The sequence below is a fragment of the Geospiza fortis genome, unplaced genomic scaffold (genome assembly GCF_000277835.1).
Source record: "Geospiza fortis unplaced genomic scaffold, GeoFor_1.0 scaffold111, whole genome shotgun sequence".
In the NCBI taxonomy this organism is placed as follows: Eukaryota; Metazoa; Chordata; class Aves; order Passeriformes; family Thraupidae; genus Geospiza; species Geospiza fortis.
The window spans coordinates 5,037,186-5,060,819 of record NW_005054321.1 but is presented as its reverse complement, the minus strand read 5'-3'; the positions used below and the strand labels follow the sequence as shown (position 1 = coordinate 5,060,819).

Genomic DNA, 23,634 nt, shown 5'->3' with positions numbered 1-23,634 from the left:
GGCCAAGTCTACCCCTGTATCAGCTCTGTGTGTAGCAATTATGGATGATTCGCTTTCATTTACTTTGCCCTATTCCCTTTTACTGTAACATCACATAACGTTCTTGACTTGGGTCAAAAGCATTAGCCACCAGTACCACAAGCACTATGAAGAGCAAGGTATTTGTTTAGATCCTCTCTCCCATTCTTTCTCATGAAATGAACTTGCTAATATGTGTAACAACTACATGCATCTCCAGCAGCAGGTGCTCCACACCCTCTCTGGGCCTTGGTTTCAATGTTTGGCTCTCACTGGAAAGGATTCTTTTCTCTGATTGCAAATTTCCCTGCTGCAACTTGTAGAATCCACTTCCACATCACTGACAAAACCCACATTTTTAACAGTGGTTTGTTTCTTCAAGTCAGGGCAGCCACCAGAAAAAAATGAAGTACACAAATACTGCACATTCAGTAACTTAATAGTAAAAAAATGAGTTTATTTTAGAAGTAAAAAATAACAAGAAGGTTACAAACAAAAGCCATATTTTCTAGCTAGGATTTTATTCTTATATAAAAATATCTCCAAAAGCCTTTAATAAATTTATGATCCATCCTGAATCACACTATACACACTATACATATTTAGCTTTTCACTGATTAATAATTTGAAAGTGCAGCTAAAGGTCCAGTGCAAATCACCTCAGGGTGACCACGCTGTAGCTGGGGAAGGAGCTGGAGGGAGCCTGGCTCGGGCCCGTGAGGTGATCCTGCGTCTGAGCTGCCGCACCTTGGCCATCAGCTCCCGCTCCCGGCATGCCAGCTCTGCCCGGCTTCTGTCTAAAGACAACCAAGTGCAAGAAACTTAACATTGCAACTAGTGGTTTCCCATAAACACTACAAATACCTGTTGGAAAACAGACACCTCTGGCAGAGAAATGCTGGTTTTCAGTACCACTGGATGTGAAGCAGCCCTCAGACCGGTGAGATAAAGTTCTTTGAAAGCAGTGCCTCTGTTGGCTACTAAATCAGATGCTAATGGGGGCTACAGCAGGTCCAGAGGTTCCCATTGCCTGCAGACGTTTGTACATAAGGTGCATTGGAATTTAAACTGCTTTCACTGCCAGAGTAACTAGGACAGATCAGAGGAAATCAGATTTATTCTTGACTATAACTCCCAGTCAGATTTTGATGAAAGACAGCTCTACAGCCTCTCAACATTCCCAAATCATAAACGGCTATGAAGACAGGAAAAGCATGGGCAAGATGATCAGGTCAGAATGCAACTAAACTAGGCTGAGGTTTTACTAGGACCACTCTCATAACATGACACACTTCAGGCACTTCTCACCTGCGCCATCCCTGGGAGCAAAGACATTTTCTACAGGTGAAAGAGAACACAACAATAAACTGGTTTACTATCCACTAAACACCTACACAACTAATGGCTCAATCACACAGCTGGGTGTTACAGCAATGCTCTGAAACCAAATGTGAAAGAGACTCCTAACTCAAACACTTACTGTGTGGTGATGATGCTAATGTAGACAGATCATTGTGAGAGATGTTTCCAGACCCTGGCACCTGCTGGACTTCTACCCCTCTTTCTGTACACCTGGCCTTCAAATCACACAGTCTCTCTGTGGGAAATAGAAAGAAGGGTTCTTTGTAAATTAAAAATATTGAAGTTTCTAGTGAATTTTTCTAGCTGGAGGTAAAACAGTTTTTCTCCAGGAAGCAAAGCTAGAACAATCACCCACTCCACTTAATGGCAAGTACAATTTGCTCAGAATTAGAGGTCAATGTTTCTACTCTTCGGGTCAAAGCTATGTATCACAGCATTTCATTTTAAGGAATTACAGCTCTGTAATTTCATTAATTTCTTAAAATTCCCTTCAAGAAATTACAGCTCTTTAAGAAATTACATGTGCTGTTTCTTCCTATATAATTAATCTTCTGACAAACAGGCCACTAAGATCATATGGAATATGGCTACTCATGCTTGTAGTTTTAGGAGCCACCCATTTTAATTATGCACAGTTGCAAAATACTCCATACTAAGACATTAGGTAAATAAGGACAAAGGCTGAAAAAGTTTGCCCAAAGCAATACTAATCACCTAACCCTAATATTAATCACTAATTTTATGTAAGCCTTGGAAGCATGGTGGGGGGTAGCAGAAATACCTGCAAAATCACAAAAATGCAGCACTTGAGAAGGATGTACTGACCAATTCTGGAAGCATATAAATGTGTTTGTTTGTTTTGTTGGTTTTTTTTAACAAACACTTGGAAAAAGCACTTACTGGTATAATACTGTATGTCAGTATTATACCAGTTCTTGGTATAATACTGTATGTCATAGGACAACATTATTTGACAGGAAATTTCTAATGGATGTGATTTTAAAATTATTTTAAGATGAGCTAGACCTGTGCTCCTACCAAAAATGCCATTTATATTGCTGCATTTGATAGGTATCAAACTGAGATTTCTTTCAAAGTCTGGCCTTGGAAAACAGATACATCTGTTTCATGAAAGAATATTGCCAATAAGCACTTATGGAGTGCTTAGTAAAGGAGTTATGCTTAAGTTTATTCCTAATAATGAACAGTTCATTTGTGTTCAGTCGTTGAATCCTTCATGCCAACATCCACACAGAACTGTCTTATCTACATGCTCACCAAAACAGCCATGTTCCCTTTGCAGCTTCTCAGCCAATTCTAACTCATCATTCATTTTGTCATCTAAGAACTGCTTCCTGTGCCCATTTGCAGCAGCAGCCACCTTCTGCTCTTCCTCCAGTTGGGCTTTATTCTGTACAACATCTTCCTGCTGTGCAACAGAGGTATTAAATGTCTTCAACAGATGTGTTGCAAGGAAAAAGCAACAAATAGAACCATCTGGATTATTACAGATTACACTTCACCCTATAATCAAAATATGGTAGTCAGCTGTGTGAAGGTTTCATTTTGAAAAATATCTCGTTCAAACATCTGGAGAAAGGTAAAAGTCTTGGGTCAGAGAATAAAAATAAGAGGAACTTACAGAAATAGGAATATGCTTTCCTAAGGCTAAAACACCCTTACCAATTCACTCTTGTGCTTCCAGAAACTCCCAGTCAAAACAGAAAAGGAGAATTCTAACAAAATATTTCTCTAATACATTTCAGCTTTCTGCACTCCCTGTTATAGGCAGTTATGTTTTTTGCCAGGCCCACTTAGAAAAAGAAATTATGCAAATACCTTTTTTTCTTCTGCCTCCCTCATGGCCTTGAGCAGTTCAGCTTCTCTCACCCTATTGTCATGCAGGAGCTTGACAATCTCCCTGTAGCACTCCTCCTGGTCCTGCTCATTGTGCCTGGGTCTCCAGTCAGTGTCAGTGTGCTTCTGCTCAGCTCTGGCTAAATTTTCTTCAGCCACCTAATAAAACACCTTTCTTACCAGAAATTCAGTCTATTCCAACTGCACAGCCTTACCTACAGACCAGGCAGGATAAACTGAGGTGTTCTCCAGGATCCCTGTCAGATGGCCCTGCTAGAGCCACTAGCTGCACTAACAGGTGCAGCTGACATAAGATTGATACCTGAATGCCAATACTTTCACCCACATCCATCTGCTTCCAAAAATCAAATGCTGTTTACAAAAATTCAGACCCATATGTTTATTTCTAGACAATACACAAATGCAGATGCCAAGCATATGGGCAGTGGGATAGCTGCAACTATTTTTCCAACTGTGCAGTTACGAGTTCTGAGCTTGAAAATCTGAGCAATTCCTAATGTCAAGCTATACACATTCATTACTGAGATCTAGAAGACAGCTTCTACAGCTGAATTTCCTGCCAAGTACTACCAACTGAAATCTCCTTTGAGGCTATCTTATATTTTGTTATGGTTACAAACAAAACATGTTCCTTATCAGGAGGATAACTTGTTTTGAAAAGCACTTTTGAGTCTTACATGCTTTCTAAGTCCTGAGAAGTAAAAAAATAAAAGCTAATATTTCTGGCAGGTCCAGAGAATTTCAATATTATACAGCTGTTTGGACACTTCAGTCAGATTTTTGGAAATCTCAAAACTTTAAACATAGAATCTTAATCTTTTAATATAGGTATCTAGAAATTAGATTTCTTTAGCAAATATTTCCATATGGACTTGAACTAGTTAATTACAGTCAAAATACTATTAACCAGTACTACTTGTATAAGTTAGCATATTGACTCCCCAGAACACGTTAAGATCCAATCATCTTACTGTCTGAGCTTTCTGTATTTCTTCTTTATCTATTTCTATCAATCTCTGAACACGTTGATCTTCCAGATCCACCTTTCTTCGATGGGCTTCCACCTCTTCTTTCATTTCCTTTGTAACTGCCTCTTGGTCTTTGATTAGATGCTGCCAAGCATACAAACAAAAACCATTGTTGCTAAGCTACTAGCTCACATTGGTAATTCCATCTCTTTAACATTTATTAAAGTATCATTAAAGTAGTATTTGAATATATGCACACATCTCATCCCACTACATATCGTAACTGTCCAAAGAAGTCATAGACCCTGCTGTTTTATCCACTTGGAACTAGATGAAGCATGAGTCATAACAGTGGCCTGAGTCCTGACAAGGGATATAATTCCATTCTCCAGATTACTGTGGTGAATAAAAGCAGAATTCCAACCTAAATGAACTAGATTCATCATGAAAATATTCTGCAATTTATGGCAAATTTTAGCCAAAACCCCAAAATGTTTCATAACTATAAAGTGTGTTTCATGGCACTGGGGTTTGTAATAAACACATCTGCAGCCTGAATGCAGAGATGACTTGCTGAAGTAGTACAATCAACAGCAGATCTAGGAACAGCATTTTAGCTTACCACCTTTTCTTCACATTCACCAGGGCACATCTACACAATTTTCTGCAGAAGTTAAAACCCCTTCCCAGGCCTGTAAGAATCTACTGAGCAACTGAGCAAAGTCAACATCCTTTGAAGCTGGAGCAGGGACCCACGCTGACAGCAGTGAAACAGTGCAGGGAAAGCCTGTCTGCACAGACTCTTGTGGGCAAACAGAGATCCTCAGCTAGTTAAATAATTGCTACCTTTCTAGCCTAGAGAGGATGATCACTGTAAAATTAGTTCCTTAGAGAGCTGACTTTACATATACTGGAATAGAAATGAGCTTAGCCTGGTTTGTGTTATGTAGCCACAATACAGTTGGCTGTGTATTGAATAAATAAATGCTAACAGAAATTTAGCCCAGTCATGCTCAGTATGGATTATAACAAGTTTATGACCAAAAGCTTTAAAAAAACCAAAGATAAACTGGCATGTTTCAAAATGAGGGTCAGAGAACTCGATGACTACTTCTCCTTTATTCTATTGGATCTACACATACTCAAGATGGATACATGTAGCTTTGATTTCTAAACACTTAACTGAGTATTTTTAATCAAAATGAACATTTCTAAAGCCTTCCATTGGCATCCTTGCAGTAATTTATAATAATTATTTATAATAATTAACTAAAATTTAACTTTAAACAGAATTACTGATTTATGCCATTTATTACTGAATAGCCATATTTCTGAATAAATCAGTCATTTCAGAAAGGAACTGCACATTCCTGACGAACCATCCACTCCTTTTTGCTTAATGATGTTGTTGGCAACTAGACATTTTTTCATCACCTACATCAATCTGCTATACTGTTCTCTCCAGAAAATGCAGATATGTCTGGATATCACAGATGAAAAGGTGGGAGTTTCTGGATGAGGAACACATTGTTATACACTTATTTCTTATTTACATGTTCCTCACTTCCCCCAAGCAGCTGAGCCCATAACTAAACCCTGTAGGAACCAAATGATACCTCAGCAGAGGAGAAGAGTAAAACAGAGAGGATATGACTACTTTCACCCAAAACTCCCCAAGATAATAGTGAATTGTGTTAATGCTTTTATCAACAGAGGATTTACTCTAAAAAAAATTCATTAAAGAGAAAAAAGAGAAAAATACCAGGCCCCCATTTCTCCTCACAAGGTGTGGTTGGATGAACACAATCAAATCCAAGAATTTCAAATGAACAACCATTAAATATTTGTATTCAGTACAGTTCCCCAATAATTACCTGTTCAAAAAGCTGCTTCTGTGATTCAGGTTCTGTATCTTGGACAGCAATTGTTTCCTGCTGTCTCATAGATGCCTTGTGGAGAAGAGAAACACATGGAAATACAGTAAAGAAATTCTTCTGCTTTAAAAAAACATTATTGAAAAGAATGTCCAAACCCCCATGCCTCTAAGTTCTGGTTAGTTTTCTGTCATATGAAGAATGGAAAATACTGCAAAACAAAAGCACAGGGCAAGGTGGAGAAGAGGCATAGAAGAGTTTTGCAACCAGCTAAGCTATGTTAGGCAAATACCTGTCTTGAACTAATGTTAAAAACCTGCCACATGCAGCTGTGAATTGAGAAAGGAGTCCCTGAAGCCAGAATGCTGTGGAGGGCAGTGGGCAGAAGGAGAAGTGGCTGCTTTGCACCTGGCAGAACCTGAGCTGAGGAGTGTTGCAGTGCCCTGACTGCAGAAACAGCCACCCAGCTCCACTGTGCTCTGTGAAGTGTGTTGCTGAGGAATAGCCCTATAAAGGGCCAGTAAGTGCCCATGAGTTGCAAACCCTTCCATTCTCAGCACCATTCCCATGGTACAACTGCATGCCATGGTGCCTGGGTTAGTGATTGGGAGGCAGAGCCAAGCCTGGCCAGAGGTTACTGTGGAGCCTCTCAATCAATGGCAGAGTTAATTTGCAATCTGAACATACAGCCCACAGACAGCTGAGAATTCACTAGTCCTTTAAGGAGCTCACTACATTTTTCAACACTGCCACTAACTGTTAAATAATGCATTTACCATTTGAAGCAGTCTGCCTCATGCTAAATACACCTCTGGGCTCACAAATCATAGTATATCAACTAAAATTTTAGTTATGCCTTTTTCCCTTGTTTATTTTCCCTATTAAACCTTGCAGAAAAGAATAGCTTGAGCAATACTCAACCTTTCTTGCAATTTCATCATTGAGACGTTTCAGTTCCATTTGAAGCTGATCTTGCTGGTAGTTCAGAAAACGCCTTCTTGAAGCATCTAAAAGTTGCAGTTCCTTTACTTTCAGTTCTCTTTTCACCACAGCAAGCCTTCAAGGCCAAAATAAACAGAAATAAACAAATAACAGAAATGATACTGTATATGTAAAAGGTCAGTACCAAAGAGCACAAACACACAATGCAGTTAGCCATTAATTACCATGAGCTCATCTCCAGCTTAACAAAGCTTAGGATAGTTGCTTTCTTTCCTGCAAAATGTCCAGTTTTCATTTATGAGACAAAATTAAATTCACAGATACACATCTTCTAATGGCAATATCTCCAGTTAAGCTTTGAAGTCCTGTGCCCTGTTTCTGCTCCACTTTAGTAAGTACTAGTTTAATGTTGCAAGGATCCAAAACTGGAAACTACTCCTTAGAATAACTGCCAGTGTCCTGGTACCTCTTGCTGCACAAAATTAGTCCCAAGTTTATTTGGCAAATATCAAACTCTTTCAAAGAACAAAACCACAAACTCAAGGATTAGTTTGTAAATAAAGGCTTGCTGTCCTCTTTTAAAAAAAACCTAACTCTGTAGGTTACAGAGGTTTCGGAGATGTGCTCAAAAATTTGGTGGTTAGGAACATGGTTTAGTGGTGAACTTGGCAGTGCTGGCTTAACTGTTAGACTTCATGATCTTAAAGGTGATTTCCAACTTAAATGATTCCACAATTATCTGTAGCTTATCTAAGAAATTATGGAAATGTTGAAATTCTCTTAAACCTTCACAGCTGCAAAATGTACAAACTTACAGTTCAGCTTCATTACCATCACAACTCTTTGCTTATAAACTGATACACAAAGCAGTTGTTTTTCTAGATCCACTAGAAGTCCAAGACTGTGCACAGTCACTGATGCTGTAAGTGACTCTTGTATCTGCAGTGTGGGTGTGCCCAAAATGCAAGTCTGAAGTCCAAGAGTGCAGACACACAGCAGTTGACTGTTTAAGAGACTTCCCAATCTGAAGGAGCCAGAAGAATGGCTGGGAGCTGAGACAAGAATATGAAGTGACTTGACCTCTAATCTGCTGTATTCCCTCCAGGGAGTAAGAGGTGAGGTAGTAATACAACCCAGATCACTTAATTCCCAACCAAAATATGACCCACCAGACCACAGTTATCCCACATTACAATTTATACAAATTAGTGGTTATTTCTCCTTTACTCATGGTCAAAAATGTAATAGCAGGTTACAGCAGCCAGACCCCTAATGCTTCCTATATTCTAATACCTCTGCCTCTGTTCTGCCAACTTCTCTTCTTCCAGTAGGATTTTTTGTCTCTGTTCTTCAGCTTCTTGAAGTAATTTCTGCCTTTGATACCAGGCTTCATCTTCTGCTTTCTGTTCCTGTGCTTTGGCTTCTGATTCATGTGCTAATTGTCTACATGGAAGGAAGTCACATTAATCATTCAGACCAAATATCAAGAAATGACTTGATTACTTTGAAATTGATGACAGTACTAGCAAAGAACTGCTGAAATGAGATGACATGAAAGAATCTGGCATCCCCTTCATAGTGACAAAGTACACGAGGAAGAGCTATCATACTGACTGTTAGAGACAACAGGGCATTACAGATGAGTGCAGGTACTCTCTTCCTCACATTCTTAGTAATACCTCGTTTCTAAGGGTGCCTTGGCACCATGGTACCCACTGATTTCAACAGCAAGCTAAGAACTCCTGGCCCTTCAAAACCTGGGCCCCACAAGGTCAACCCCAGAGGTTTAGGCTCTGGCTATGAGCTTCCAAGTTCAGTGACTTGTAGCCCCAATATCTTCTGCTAATTAGCAGACATTTTTTATTAAGACTAATGATTTAATGTAAAAACATGTCAAACCAAGTAACTCTCAACCTTAAGCAGCTATTTCAAGTCCTTTTCCTGAATTTTCTTATCTCTCTTCTCAAGACTACACATTACAACATACAAAGGCAATTATGTCCACCTGTCCTTCCCAGACTGAGACTGTCTTCAATTTCTCATTAGTACCTCTCTCGCAAGTACTCAATTTCATCTTGTCTGATCTTCTCCCACTTCTGAGCTTGATAATTCACAATGAACATGGGATACTTATTAAACACAGGGTACTGTCCTTTTGTAAGTGGTGTGAAGTCATCAAGCATTTGCTGTGGATGGATATCCAGAGGTGTAGCCTCCATAAGACGATAGGCTTCCTTAATCACAACATTAATGTCCACGTTGTTACGATGATGAAAGAAATACTGTAAGAGACACGCTGCCATTTACATTCTACATAAGATTATGCACTTTTATGTATTTTTATACAAATATATATTTATTTTTAATACACATATTTGGGAATTATAATGAAAAATAGCAAGATATATATTTCAACAGTTAATTTAAAAAGCTTTTAAAGTTTTCCCTACCAATTCATAAAACATCACCAGCTCAAGTGACTTGAGCCAAACTTCTTCAAAGTGGGAAAGGATGCTGTGGTTCTTTTCCTTCTGTTCAAATGGCAGCTGTGTAAGGGATTTGGGAAGCTGGGGTGTCAATTTAGAGTGTCCCACAGTGACTCCTACCACTGGATAAACCTGCCTTGAGTTTCAGTGTTCAGCCATGAAGCTCAGAAGTTTCTCCTCTTGCAGGACTATTCTTCCTGTCAAAGATCTTATCTACCAAGAAAATCTCTAAATGGTCATTATTAAACATAGCAGTAATGCTATCTGCTTGATGTCAGTCAAATTGACTGCTCATAAGCACGTTTTAGAGGTGGAACCCTTTGTTTGCCTACAGAGATTTTTCATAAGAAAAAGAATCCTCTTTCATGGAACATGAAACATAAGGAAACATTTTAATTTAGCTTCAGAGAACATCCAATAATACTGACTAATTTTGAAATTCTGAGAAGAGGATAATGATACAACATCACAGAATTATTGTGTATCGTCTCCAGAGGCAGAAGTCCATACTAGATCCTCCAAAAAGAGACAGAATTATTTTGTGCTTGATGAACTATTGAAATTTTAAAAATGGCCTTTAGGGACATTAGAAAGCTTATGAAAGCTTTTAAAGTTCTCCTTGCATGCAACTGCAGGAAACTGCTCAGTGTTTTACTCATTTATTGTGTATTTGTCAAGTACCAGATATTAATTTGGAAATGGATCTCCTGTAACCTAACAGATACAATATTTTATACATCTTTTACACATTATTAACTTAAATATGAAAATGTTTACCTCAAAATCTGCTGCTTGATTACAGTGGAGCAAGGGAGCTCTGGAACATATAACATAGGCAATGACAATCATTAGAAAGTATGAAGGATGGTTGGAGAAAATATTGTCGAAGGCTTTCAGCCATTCTTCTCTTGTTAGAACCTCAGATAATAGTGTTTCTAGGAGAGGCCAAGCATAAACCTAAATTATTTGGGAAAATTGACAAAATAATCCATTAGTACAATTTTACCATTCCTTTTAAAGAAACAATGTGATTTTTCTTGCCTTATACCAAGAATGTACTAATTTATGAAAAAGGAAATAAACAGAACATTTCAAGATAATTTTCACCACCTACTCTAAACATTCAAAGTTAATCTGGGGTGATTACAAATACATTTCTTATTTCACTGGATGTCTAAATGTTCTGTTTAGATTTGTGAAACCAAAATAATCCCTAATGATAAACAGGATTAGAAAATTAATTCATCACACTTATGTCCATGTTAAAAAAAGATAAATTTATAATTCGATGAGTAGATTTTTAAGGAATGTGGACTTGAAAACAAAGAACTTCTAAAGAATTAAAGTAGCATACATATGATCATGGACAAGGAAAAACAACAGGAAATCAATGATATATTCTTTACACTCCCATATAATTCACTGGTATTTAATGAAAACTCCCTCAAACTAGAAATTCATCAAAATAAAACAACAGTGCACTATTATTCACTGCAGTATATTTTTGTATACAAAAGCTGTCTAGACTATTACCTGTGAAGTCACATTGTATTTTATTAAATGCTGAAGCAGTTCTTTGTCATGATGTGCCAAGACATTTTCCATCATACCAAGGACATTAATTGGAGAATTGGGAAAGTACTCAAACCAGTGTTGGCAAAAATTAACTGAAAGAGAACAAGAAGCTGAACACAATCCACTGTAATCCAGAGCAAAGACTCATGACAACGTTGAAGTTGGGTTACCAAGTTGAGGCATTTAAGGTGTTGTTTCAGGCAGCAAAACCTATTTAAGATGATACTCCCATCTCTTCTCTTTCCAAGTGTTCCTAAACCATTCCCACAGTACACTGCTCCTCCAGCTGCACTGGCATGGGTGTTTGTGTCAGTACACTGTGAACCAGACTGAAGAACTGATCTGGCTCAAATACAAAGTGAAAAAAAATCTGTGAGCTGTGGGACTAAGGCATGGGAGGCAGATGAGAATACTTCAATCAGTGTTTCTGTCTCACAAAACTACAGCCTGGATCAAGTAATTTTTAACGTACTAAGAATAATTTCTGTAAACTTGGATGCTTATTCACCAACAGCATGTGGTTGCAAAGTGGGTATGTATGCTTGGCAGCACATAACTTCTGTAGATTTAGTAGCAGCTGCAACAACTAATTTAAGTGTAAAGCACTTTAATTTAGAATGTTTCTTCAGAACACTGCCACAGCCAGTGTTCAGACAAATGTCTAGTTTTGAGTCACCACATGCTGAAGACAACTAAACAGAGTTTAGTTGAGAGAGATCATTCAAACCTTGAAAGAGATCATTCCCTGTTGGCTGGGAGCAGGTGACAGGTAGGGTGGGTGGCTGTGACTACTTTTCCCATGTCTCAGAGACTTAATTATTATGATATAATTACACTAGATACATATGAGTTTGCAAATGCTAAATACATTTCAATTAGACTTTACAAACACTATTAAAACTGCTAACTTTTTGCTAGAAACACTTCAAAAAGAAGTCTCATATTTTGAGGTTTTTGTTTAAAGCTCTATATTAATTCCTGGTAACACCATGGTGACCTATAAATAAGGCAATACCTTATTCATTTCAGTAGGAAAAGCTCTTTTGCTTTGGAAAGCTTAAACATGTTGAAGCATATCTGAGTTTTTAAAATCATTGCTTACCTACTACTGTAGCAACAACTTCAAAGCAGATCAGCTGGTTGTTCTGGAATAATTTTACAAATGGGAATGCTAGCAAAGGCATGTAAGGTGTCTCAGCAAAGACAGCAGACCAGTGAGCTAGAGCTGACAAGGTCCTGTACACAGAGGGAAACAAAAAAACTGTAGAAAACATTGATCCAAAACCAAACAAAAATATAGCATGTATTTTACAACCACAACATAGAAAAATTGTAAACTTCAACACAGATGCAGGATTGTACGAGTTACCAAAACAAAACAGCATGATGTCATTTTAGAATGACAGCATCTATGTCATTTTAGAAATGACAGCATCTATGTCATTTTAGAAATTTTCTTACAGCTGTTTCCAGCTACTGGATACATTTCAGATGATTATGTGAAAATAAAAATCTGTAATATTTTAAATAAATACAAATATGTAATTTACCTCTGTAGAACTCTCAGCAGTTTCCCACTTTTGATAGGATACTCTTTCTGAATATTTACAAATGCACTGTGGATTCCCCTATCTATCAGGCTACTGAATGCCAAGTGGTTTTCAGGAAGTTGTAATAAGGAACGCCAAACAAACATCCTGCAATTAAAATGCAGCTTTAGTCAAGGAAATTCTTTTTCATAGGCCAGTAAACACAAGCAATTTTATTTTGTGCAAGCATGAACATGCACACAAAAAACACCTGTACTTAGCTGGATATTCTCCAAATCCTTTCAATAAGGCCTGCAGACGTTTCTTGTTTAATCCACCTGGTAATTCATTCTACAAAATAGGAGATCAACAATAAATGTAACCATTTTCTCTTTCTTTGCCCTCTAAACTATGAGAGTGGCTAAATATTGAAGTTTATCACATAGTGTCAAAGAAAAAAAATCAAACATGTATTGCTGTCTGCTACATAGTCCCAGGAACTTCAACAACAAAAAGGTAATTTCATCATTTCTTGTCTCCTGAACTCAAAGAACAGCTGCCATTGATTTCAGTCAGAAGCAGATCAGACCCAAACTGGCTGAACTGTGTACAAATAAATGATGCATATAGCAAACCATAAAGAATACTAACATAAGAAATAGATCATATGGTGAACACATAAGCAGGAAAAAAAAATATATATACACACACACATAAAAGGCACAAGATAAAGACAGAGAGAGCAAATGGCACCATGATGACAGAGGGAAATAAATGCAACAGTAATTAATCTTCTAAATAAGTAAGAAAAAAAGGAAATGGATTCTAGGCAGACATTTTAGATGTGCCAGTTGGCTTTCTGCAGGGAAGCAGACCAGATCTAGCAAATACCAAATGTGTCACAAGTTGTTTGAACAACTGCAGAGGTACCCCAGACTGGAGGCAGCTCTGGCTGTGTCACATACTGTAGGAGTATAGGCTAAATAGAGAGAGAAAATGGTACTAAAATTTCCTTAATCCCTGCTCTGCTCAAATATCCAAGTGCTTCAGTGCCTAAATTTATTTTTTAAAGCAAATGGCAATGAAATATAAACATTGCAAACTGAAAGACAAAATATTTTCAATTTCTTCCTACCTCTTTATTTTCAAGTGATGTATTTGCTTGCAGTTTTAGCAATCTGCTTTGAATTTTGCTTTGTTTGGATTTCCATGGCCCCTTTGACCTTTCTGAAGTCACTTTTGTGATCAGTTTATTTGCCTCTGATGTGTACTTGGACCCATCTTCTACAACTTTGAACGTGAATGGTGGAGGCTAGTATTAAGTGAAAGTAGCTTGGTTAAAATCTTGTAAGACAGATTACACAGAAATATAATTTGTTGTTTATTTTATATGATGCATTTTTGAGTATGATGGCCATAAAAAGAAGACTAGAACCACATTTATACTATAAATAAACAGATATAGATTGTATACTCCTGGAAAAGGATGTCCACAAATAAAACTGCTCCAACTATGGGAAGGTTTATGTAGCTTCCAAGCTAACTCAATCATCATGTTATTTCCTTGCTTAGCAAACAGTAAAAATATAATTGGGATACTATAGATGTGTATCATGTACTGTTCAGGTTATTTACTTTAGTGTGTTTCTCAAGGTCATTAAAATATTTTGCATTTCTATAGCACCAGTTAAAAGAATACAGAACACCTTTACAAACTTTAATTAGTCTGCAGTGTCAGGCAGGTATTAATTAATTCAATGCTGGAGATTGTGAAAGCAAGTGACAAAGTGGATATCCCAGTTCATGTCAAACCGTCAGCAAAAGTGCAAATGGAATGCGTGTGACATCTTTACACATCCTTCCTCAGCTCCAGCTCCATCATTATCCAGAGCTGCTGACTGTTTACTTCAAAGACATGGTGATTAAAGATATATGGAATTCTGTATTTAGAAACCTGACTCCCATTAATAAATTAATGTAATAAAATAAGAACTGGTATTTAGAATGTTTGTTATTTAGGAAGGATTAGGAGTGTATGATTGTGCCATAAATGATGGGTGCTGGTATCCAATAACACAGTAAGAAGAATAAAATCACAGTAACAAAAACACCATTTGTGCCCACAGTTTAAGAGAGCATTAGCTGCAAAGTATTTCCTGTAGGAAATGGAACAGAAGAGACACAATTATTCTGTTTCCATCTCCTCCAAAACACCATTACAAAAAGAAATTGATGCACACAAATTGCTATAGAAAGAAATACCATCTCCCCCTTCCAACACTATATATACCTTAAAAACACCAAGTTACCTGACAGGCTGGAGGAACTATGAAGGAAACTGTACAAATCACTTTTTCTTTATTTGTATTGTTAAATATGACACCTCTGCAAACTACTGCTGATGCAGTCTACTTATAAAGACAAAGATCATCTTGAAGAGGACTTACTACTGTTTTAAGAAATGTAAAATACTCTACCTTATTTCCTTCTTGAGTCAAAGCTTGGACACTGTATAAGTTAAGGCTCCCATTTTCCATTACTGAAGCAATATACTGTCCATTTGGGCTAATCACAGCTGTACTAATTCCCTCTTCAGGACTCCCAATGTCAAAGAGAAGTTTGCATGTTTCTATATTGATAAATCTCATAATATTATCTTGACTTAACACTCCAAGGACCTACAAGTTAAAAGGATTCAACCATTAATACTGCCAATGTAAAACAAAGTGGAATACCTGGAATACCCAATTCAGCAATGACATTCCATGAAGCTAAAGGAGCAAAGATTCAGCACAATAACTTTCCTTTTGTATTGCATACCTCTATATCCCCAGAGCCCCCCAAAAGCCCTCCAAGTACAGGTGTTGAATCCACTATCCAAATACTCCTGTCTTGAGCTTTATGAAAAAACTGACCTGATTGGAGCCCCCATCAAAACTGTCAGGGAGGAATTCCAAGTGACGGACAGCTCGCACCTTCTCAGGCATCTGGATTATTCTTATCAACTGCTTTAATTCCAAACACCATAAGTGAAGATGATTTGATTTCCCACCAGCTACCAAAGTCCGACCGTCCCTGCATCACGGGGAAAGCTTCCATCAGCATACTCTAATTTAAATTAGTTTTAGCTAAAAAGAGAGATTGTTCATTTTGTTCTATGCCTTCAAATCACTTTTGAATTGGCCATTATTCCATATTAGTAAAGGACAGGATATTATCCTTAAAGGATATTATAAAATAAAGTTTAAACCTTATTTTAGTGGTCATTAAAAATCAACCTAATTTATTTCAACTGTTATGGGACTATAATAAAAACTACTACTTATCTTTGCTGAAAGTATCAGTCACAGCAGAGTTCAAAAGCTTATCATAGTAGATAGCTCAATACTTCCACAAAGTATTACAAATAAAGAAAGAGAACCTGCTTAAAACCATATTTTAATAGTCTGCCTTTAGAATGTTTAAAATAGCAATTTACCTGGTAACAGCAAACACCTTATAAAATAATACAGAACCTTCTACAGGAGGTGACAATTGGTATTTACAGTGAAGAGTATCGAATTCCCATGCAAAAACAGAATTATCTTTGAAACAGCTGAGAATGGTGTTACTCAATGGAAGAAAAAAAACCTGGAAGAATATGGAAAAGAAAAAAAATGGGATGTTGTCAAGGAAGCACATTTTAAATTACCAAAGTGCATGGCAAATAAAACATGGCAGGTGTGGCTATTACTGTGACAGCCTAGAGAAGAGTTGGGTTGCTCTCCTTGCACTGGTTAAAATGTGTTGTACCCTTTGCTAAGCCAGTTTAACTCACTGAAATAACTGTTAAATTTTATCTGTCTTGTTTTTATGACTGTTAAACTTTATTGTTCCCAGTGAGTGCAGCGAGGACGCAATATAAACGCTGGGGACATCAGTGGCTGAGATTAAGTCAGTGCTACAAAGTTCATAGTTTTAGTCTGAATGATCTCTTGGGGCCTTGAAAATCTGGAAATATGGATATGTGGGCTGGGTTTCATCTTAGTAACTGAAAATTGGACATTCAGGCCAAATGAGTCACTTGACAGTGAGCAAAAGTAACCTGTGGGGAAAAGAGTCATCTCAGGTACCAAAGTAATTTATCTTCAGACAGACTGAGCTGTCTGTCCTCCTTCAGGGTCCCTGAGGAAGACCAGACAAAGAATTGAGAGCAGATGAATTTTGGTAAACTGGAATACTGAACAGTTGGTAATTTTCTGCCATAGAAAAATACCACAGGATGGTCACAAGCAGCTGTTGAATAAACAGTGATGCTTTGGAAATTATCATTGTAGATGTGTTGTATTCTCATCTGTCTCACTTGCTGTGTGTTCACTCTGCACCTCAGTCTCTACATTTTTAAATTGGAGTGCAACTGGGCTCAAGAGGCATCAAAAAGCACACAAGATGGGTGTGACACTGCTACAGTGGCTCAGAGAGCAAGCAAGAATCCAGCTTTGCACACTGACTCTCAGGCCTACAGTCTAATATCAAATCTGAACTTCAGTAAAGCACATATTACCTGTATGTCTTAGACTGTGGAATGAGAACAAATACTATTATTCTAAAGATAGGAAAATGAAATCTAGATCACTTGCATAATGTCGTGTAAGAAATGGTAGCACCAAAGAGAGCAGGCTCCTGATTCCCAAATGTGATCTATTAATTCAATCATAATCTCTACTGTTTGGCTTTAAAAGTTGTTTCCATACTGCAACATCCTCATCCTACCAAATTCCAAGAGCCACTTACCAATAAGAAGTCCCTGCACACAGGCTACACAAAGAAAGAAAGATACTGAGCACTAGAAAAATCTCCACTAGAGAAATGCATCTGTCTTTGGAGGAAAGATGTTATAATTATTTTAGCAACATGTGCTACACAACAGTTTTAATAAAACAAACAAACAAAAATTTATGGATGATCTTTCCCAGTAATTGCTAGGTGACTATTTTAAGCTGACAGAATTTCTGCCTGACCCAGAAGTGGGTGAGGACACTCAAATGAATAGCCTGGTTCTCTGCAAAAGCAGCACGGCTTTTTAGTGGCCAGTCTGACGAGAGGCTTGGTTTGAAGTGGTGTTTGTCAGACTATTCACTGCAGGGCAGCACGTGTGCAAGCCATGCTCAGGCACTGGGTCAGGACTTTCTGCAGTACTTAGACCAAAGTGTGACATTTGGTGGCGCAGGCAGACCTGTTTAAAATAGTGTAATGCTAAGGGAGACCTACTTAAACCACTCCCTGACACAAACATGTCATCCTTCTCATCCCATGCTGTTCCAGTGTGTCTGTGCAACAAACAGAACCAAAGAAACCACTAGGCTGAGAAGCAGTGATTTCTTTTTGCTGAGTTCCTTTTCAGCCTTGTTTGTTCCCACATTCAGAACTTTGCATGCACAGACAGAAGAGCTCTGGAATAAGAAGCTGAATGAGGCAGGTGGTGGTGACTGTTTGAAGTTACCATTATGACACCAAAACTGTTTTTTTTAACAACATCCTTAAATCCTACTACCATGCAGGTTGGAATTAATCTACACAGATCCTCTGAGTCCACTCTAGGCTAATGAAAGGTCAACCTAGAAGATAGTTCCAACTTCCAAGTTAAATTGGGTTAGTCAAGGCCATGTCCAAGCAAGTTTTGAGTATCTCTAAAGATAGAAGTTCCTTAAAAGTTCCCAGGAGATCTTTGCAACTACTGAGTCATTATTTCAGTGGTCTGGGTGATGTGATGGGAAGAATGTTAAGATGTGATGCCCAAAATGATAAAAAAGATTCACCTGTATTTTAAAGACTATTTACAAGTAATGTGATTTTAATATGTGATGTTGTACCTACTGTGGTGTGCTTGTTCACCTTTAGCAGTTGCTCTTTACTCACCTTTTGTATGCCCACAGACTGACGAACATTCAGCTTTCTTATCCTTTGAAAGGTGTCCAAGTCCCAGAGTTGAGCTGTATCAGTGGAAGTAGTGATGGCATACTTGCCTGAGCCATGGACAGAGATGGAAGACACAGAAGATTCATGGCCTCTCATCCAACTAACTAGCTCCTGGGTTCCTGCAGAAGTTGATGAAAAAGATATGAAAGCCATTCAAAGTGGAACAACTACTACTTTAGTCTTTATTGTCAACAATATGCTGTGAAAGACTTTTAAGCATAACTAGTATAAACCATTTGCCATCACAGCCCAACACACAAGAAACAAAGGTATCAGTCTTCACATAGGTATTATACCTTAGAGGCACAACCTTCTCCTCATCTCCAAAGAACATTTTACAAATTATGCTCAGTTCTGCACAGAAAGCCAACTTGTACAGACTTGATTCATTTAGCCTAAAAATCAATCTTAAAAAGCCATGAACAATGTGATCAGTTAAGTTCAGCATGCCTCACAAAGTATCTGATGTGAACACCCACAGAAGCTGAGACTGAATGTTCTAGTTAGAATTCTGCACTTGTTTTTACTTGTGGACAGAATGTGTGAATGATTACACAACTATTTACAGGTGCAAAGAAAAAAGGTTTAATGACAACGGGCTATGACTACAGAAAGGCAGAGTCAGAAAGCAATAGCTCATTAATCCTTTTAGAACCTTAAACATTTTTATGCTGTGCACTGCATTCTAAGGAAATGGTTCCTCTGACTACAATGTCTCCCACTTGTGACTGCATGACCACTAATCTTCCCTCAGCAACCAAACTGCACTGGTGGCAATTACACTGTTTACATTGGGTGGTTTGCCTGGCAGCCCATGGAGTGGTTCCAGCTACTGCTGTGGCATCAAAGATAGGAAATGACCATAAAGCAGCTCATAAAGACTAACAGTCAAACTTTCTGCTCTGCTTACAGACAATGGAGTGCTTAAAGCTGTCATCACCTGAGAGGTGACATGGGATTAGAGAGTGTCTTCTAAAGAAGGAGATGGAGCCCAACAGGTAAGGACTGTCTAATACCCTAAGGAACTGCACTGACTTTGGTGAGTACCATTCATATTTTAGAACATTCCTCAGTATGACTTGATATCTGGAAACAGCACCATGTGAACATGCAGTACTCTCTGGAGTAATAAAGATTTTTCTAAGTGCATCCAAATATTTAAGTTTGGTCTTGCTGTTGTTGAAAGGAAGAGAAAGAGTGCAGGCGATTTCAGACCTTAACTCTGACTTTTCCTCTATTTTAAGGAACATTGTGCTACATTAAAATCTTCACAGATAATCTCAAGCCCTAAAACTGTAGATGAGTGATTCCTACAGCTTTTTAAAAATATTTAAATCCAGATAATAATAGGATATAATGGAGACATTACAAATGCATTTTCTGATAGGTAAAGAGTAATTTAGAGAAGAATGAAATAATTTAAAGAAGAATGAATTGTCACTGCCCTTCACCATTTAACTTCTAATTAAGACAGAAACACACAGTTGTAACGTTAATTTTTAATATTACTTTTCAATAAGGATATAGAATTACTTGAATACTCAAAAGTATTGACATTTCTTTTAGTGTACATTGTCTAAATGTTTGTACATTTTCTAAAACTTTGTTCAAGTATTTTACTGTAGATATAGGCAAGAATTTGTTCAGTTGCAAACTAACATATTGTCAACTGGTTTTGGCTTTATTTTAATACAGTACCTCATTCTAAGTAAACCTATTAAAAACTGCTTAAAAGAAAGTAACATACCTAACTACAATCCTGTGGTGGACTTCAGTTAAACAAATGCCTGTGTGACTCAGTGAGAATAAAGAACTTTGGCAAAGCAAAGGGTTCATTTAGGTTCATTTAACCAAGGACTACAACCAACACAGGTCCAAACTTTTCAGACAGATGGCATGAAATACGTAGTATAATTTCCATAAAACAAACTATCAAAAAATGTAAGCTCAAAACTAAAATTAAATAAGTTTTCATGCCAATACAGATAACATTTAAGCCTTGACATTTCTCCTTACCTGTATCAAAGCACTTAACAGAATAATCTGCCAAAGCCACGAGGAACTCTGTCTTTCTGCGAAGATTAAATGCCAAAGCAGTGCAAGCCTGCATTGTTCTCTGAACAAGGTTGAACCTATTTAAAAATACACATTCTCATTGTATAAGGAAGCTTTGGTTCATTTAATGTCAAGTGAAGTAATAATTTAATTGGTTTCAATATATTACACAGAGAGAAAAAAATAAACTCAGAAGAAGGGAGTAAGGAAATAATATCCAATTGTAATAGATCTAAAAATCAGTGCTAGTATTTTAAAACTCAGTAGTAAAATGCTGAAAGACTGGTTGATGTATTTCTGCAAATGAAAACACTTGGTCTAGTCTGCTGTAATTTGTGGCTCACTCATTGATCTGTACTGGCCCAAGAGTAACTTCTGGTGGCAGCCCTTAAGTTCTATGGCATTGCTGTTCTTTTTACAGTTGCAAGCCTCTGATCTTTTTGAGCAGCTAAACTAATGAAATAACATTTAGGGAACCTACACAAGACACTGGGTTGAAGTTTCAGCCCTGAGCAAATGATTACCTATTTAAAACTATCTAGTTAAAACCTGACCTGTGGGATCCTGTCCAGGCAAGTTCCACACCCCTGAATGCTACAGATGTCTCAGACAATTAAAAAGTCTTGATAGAAATATTCTTACCTGTTCCCATTCAAGTCAAAAACATATATATTCCCTTGGCGGTCCCCAGCAAGGAGAGAATCCCCAGAACTGTCAAAAGCCACATTCAGAAAATGTATTGTCCTGGAATGGTACCCTTGGACACTGTGAATGATGTTCACCATAACTCTGTGAAGAAAGCCAGCAAAACAACCATGCTTAGAATCATTTTATTACCATTTATATCTGTAAGACGTAGGATTAAAATGTTTCTATCTTATGATTTTACAATTCTGATTTTCCAAGTTCTATGAAAAATCTCCCATGAAACCCATGTATTTCTAATAAAAAAATACACTACAAAGGAAGTAATTCACTGGGTTGGAAGGTGGGTAGGAGACATGCGAAGCAGATAGGGGAAATTCACCATTCACAATCCTTTTGTGTGGTTCCTGATTATCTGATTTCCATTATTAATAAATAACACTAATATATACTGATGTATCTGAAAGCCCAATTCAACACTCAGCAAGGAACCTGGCTCATCATTATCACTGCAAAGAAATGTTCTAGAGAACTGAGAAGCTGTGCATTACTGTAAGAAACCAATCTGCTTAGATGTGGGGAAAATCAGTTTTAATATTATTTCTTTTCACAGTCTTCAAAAGTATTAGGATTGTTAAACTTGGAAAAGAGAAGGCTCTGAGGTGACCTAATTGTGGCTTTCCAGCACCTGAAAGGAGCCTACAAGAAAGGTGGAGAGAGACTTTTTACAAAGGCCTGGAATGCCACGACAAGGATGAATAGCTTCAAACTGAAAGAGAGTAGGTTTACATTAGACATTAGGAAAAAATTCTTTACTGTGAGGGTGGTGAGACAACCCGGCTCCCTAGAGAAGTTCTGGATGCTCCATCCCTGGTAGTGCCCAAGGCCAGGTTGGATGGTGCCCTGAGCAGCCTGGTCCAGTGGAAGGTGCCTGGGGGGTTGGAACTAGATGATCTTTGAGGCCCCTTCCATTCCAAACCATTCTATGATTCTATGAAGAAAGCCTTATTTATTACTATTCATCTGAGCTATTATAGAACTAAAGTTTCCAGTTTGCCACTTCTATCCTTGTATGATGCTGTCCACATAAAACAGAGCTAGATGCAGAAATGTGCAGAATCAGCTGTAAGAGGAAGGGTTTTCCAGGAAGCAGGAGATTGAGATTTGGAAGATCTGCTATTCCTGGATTTATTGCCTAACACTGAACAAGCCAGCCATTTTGTATTATCACTTGGATGTGAATTCACAGTGAAGCTAAACACCAAAGCTGTGCCAGATATTGGCAGGCTGATTAAAGACTGCAGAGCACTTGCAGAATGCTCTCACCATGGTTATATGAGATGCTGATAGCTCTGAGACACAGAATATGCTACTCAGCACCTTCATGGGGCTGGGGGGTTTGTTACAAAGTCTGAGTGAACACCAGAAGAAGGTCACACAGCCATGGTGCAGACTAGAGGTAAAACTAATTGCACCTCACTGTTAAGCCCAGTCTTTTCTTCAATAAAAGGGCCATAAAAATGAAATTAGAAAGATAAAATATTTTAAATTGTAATTGAAATCTAGTGATGTTTGTGGGGGATTATGACCTTAAAGACCCTAACAAATGAGGTATGACTTCTGCTTCTAAAACCACCCTGAAACACAAGTACCCATCACGGCAGCTACAGCACCTCCCAAGACCTTTTCAACGTCACTCTCTGCCTTTCGAAAGTTTCCCTGCAACTGAACTAAGCCAGGAGAACAGAGTCAGGAGTTCACGGGGCTGCCTCCAGTCCCCCAGGACAGAGGCCCCCAAAGCTCCACTTGTGCTGCTGCTCTTAGCTTAGACCAGGCAGTATTTACACAGCACACCACACTAAGATTAATCTCCTGGAATTCCCCCCATGGCATTTTATTCAATACACCTAAACCAGGGTAAATGCCCAGCCGAGCTGAGCAGCCTGAGCGCGGGGGTGTCACAGCCTCCTTGGACACCTGCTCCGCCTACAGGAGCGCATCCCATTAATGCATATAAATATCTCAAAGGCGGGTGCCAAGAGGATCAGTGCCAGACTCTTCTCGGTGCTGCCCAGCGACAGGACGAGAAGCAATGGCCTTAAACTAAAACACTAAAGTTTCACCTCGACAGGAGGAAGAACTTCACGTTGAGGATGGCAGGGCACCAAACAGGGTGCTCAGGGAGGTTGTGGAGTGTCCCTCTCTGGAGACATTCCAAGCCCACCTGGACCCTGCTCTAGGTGGCCCTGCCGTGGCAGGGCTTGGACTGGATGATGTCCAGAGGCCCCTTCCAACCGCAGCGAGTCTGTGACCCGAGGGGAACGCGCTGCTTTCGTTATCTGAC

The 23,634-nt window shown here is 38.3% G+C and overlaps 1 protein-coding gene across 2 annotated transcripts; it reads right to left on the bottom strand.

The window, feature by feature from the left end:
• Positions 1-445: 445 nt before the first annotated feature.
• TBC1D31 (TBC1 domain family member 31) lies at positions 446-23,501 on the bottom strand. 2 transcript variants are annotated; one of them, XM_031056747.1, is made up of 22 exons: positions 23,414-23,501; positions 21,288-21,434; positions 20,607-20,722; positions 18,531-18,709; positions 16,111-16,262; positions 15,548-15,707; positions 15,110-15,310; positions 13,768-13,944; positions 12,904-12,983; positions 12,654-12,800; positions 12,206-12,339; positions 11,062-11,195; positions 10,306-10,485; positions 9,092-9,324; positions 8,336-8,485; positions 7,022-7,157; positions 6,101-6,175; positions 4,230-4,370; positions 3,220-3,396; positions 2,659-2,809; positions 1,499-1,615; positions 446-815 (listed from the first exon to the last, which is right to left on the bottom strand). In XM_031056747.1, the coding sequence occupies exons 2-22, from the start codon at positions 21,428-21,430 to the stop codon at positions 679-681; spliced, it is 3,120 nt and encodes a 1,039-aa protein (XP_030912607.1). In that variant the 5' UTR covers positions 21,431-21,434; positions 23,414-23,501; the 3' UTR covers positions 446-678. The 2 variants fall into 2 exon arrangements, with proteins under 2 accessions (XP_030912607.1, XP_030912608.1); XM_031056748.1 differs by lacking the exons at positions 3,220-3,396; positions 23,414-23,501 and having other exon boundaries at positions 21,288-21,493.
• Between the last annotated feature and the right edge of the window lie 133 nt (positions 23,502-23,634).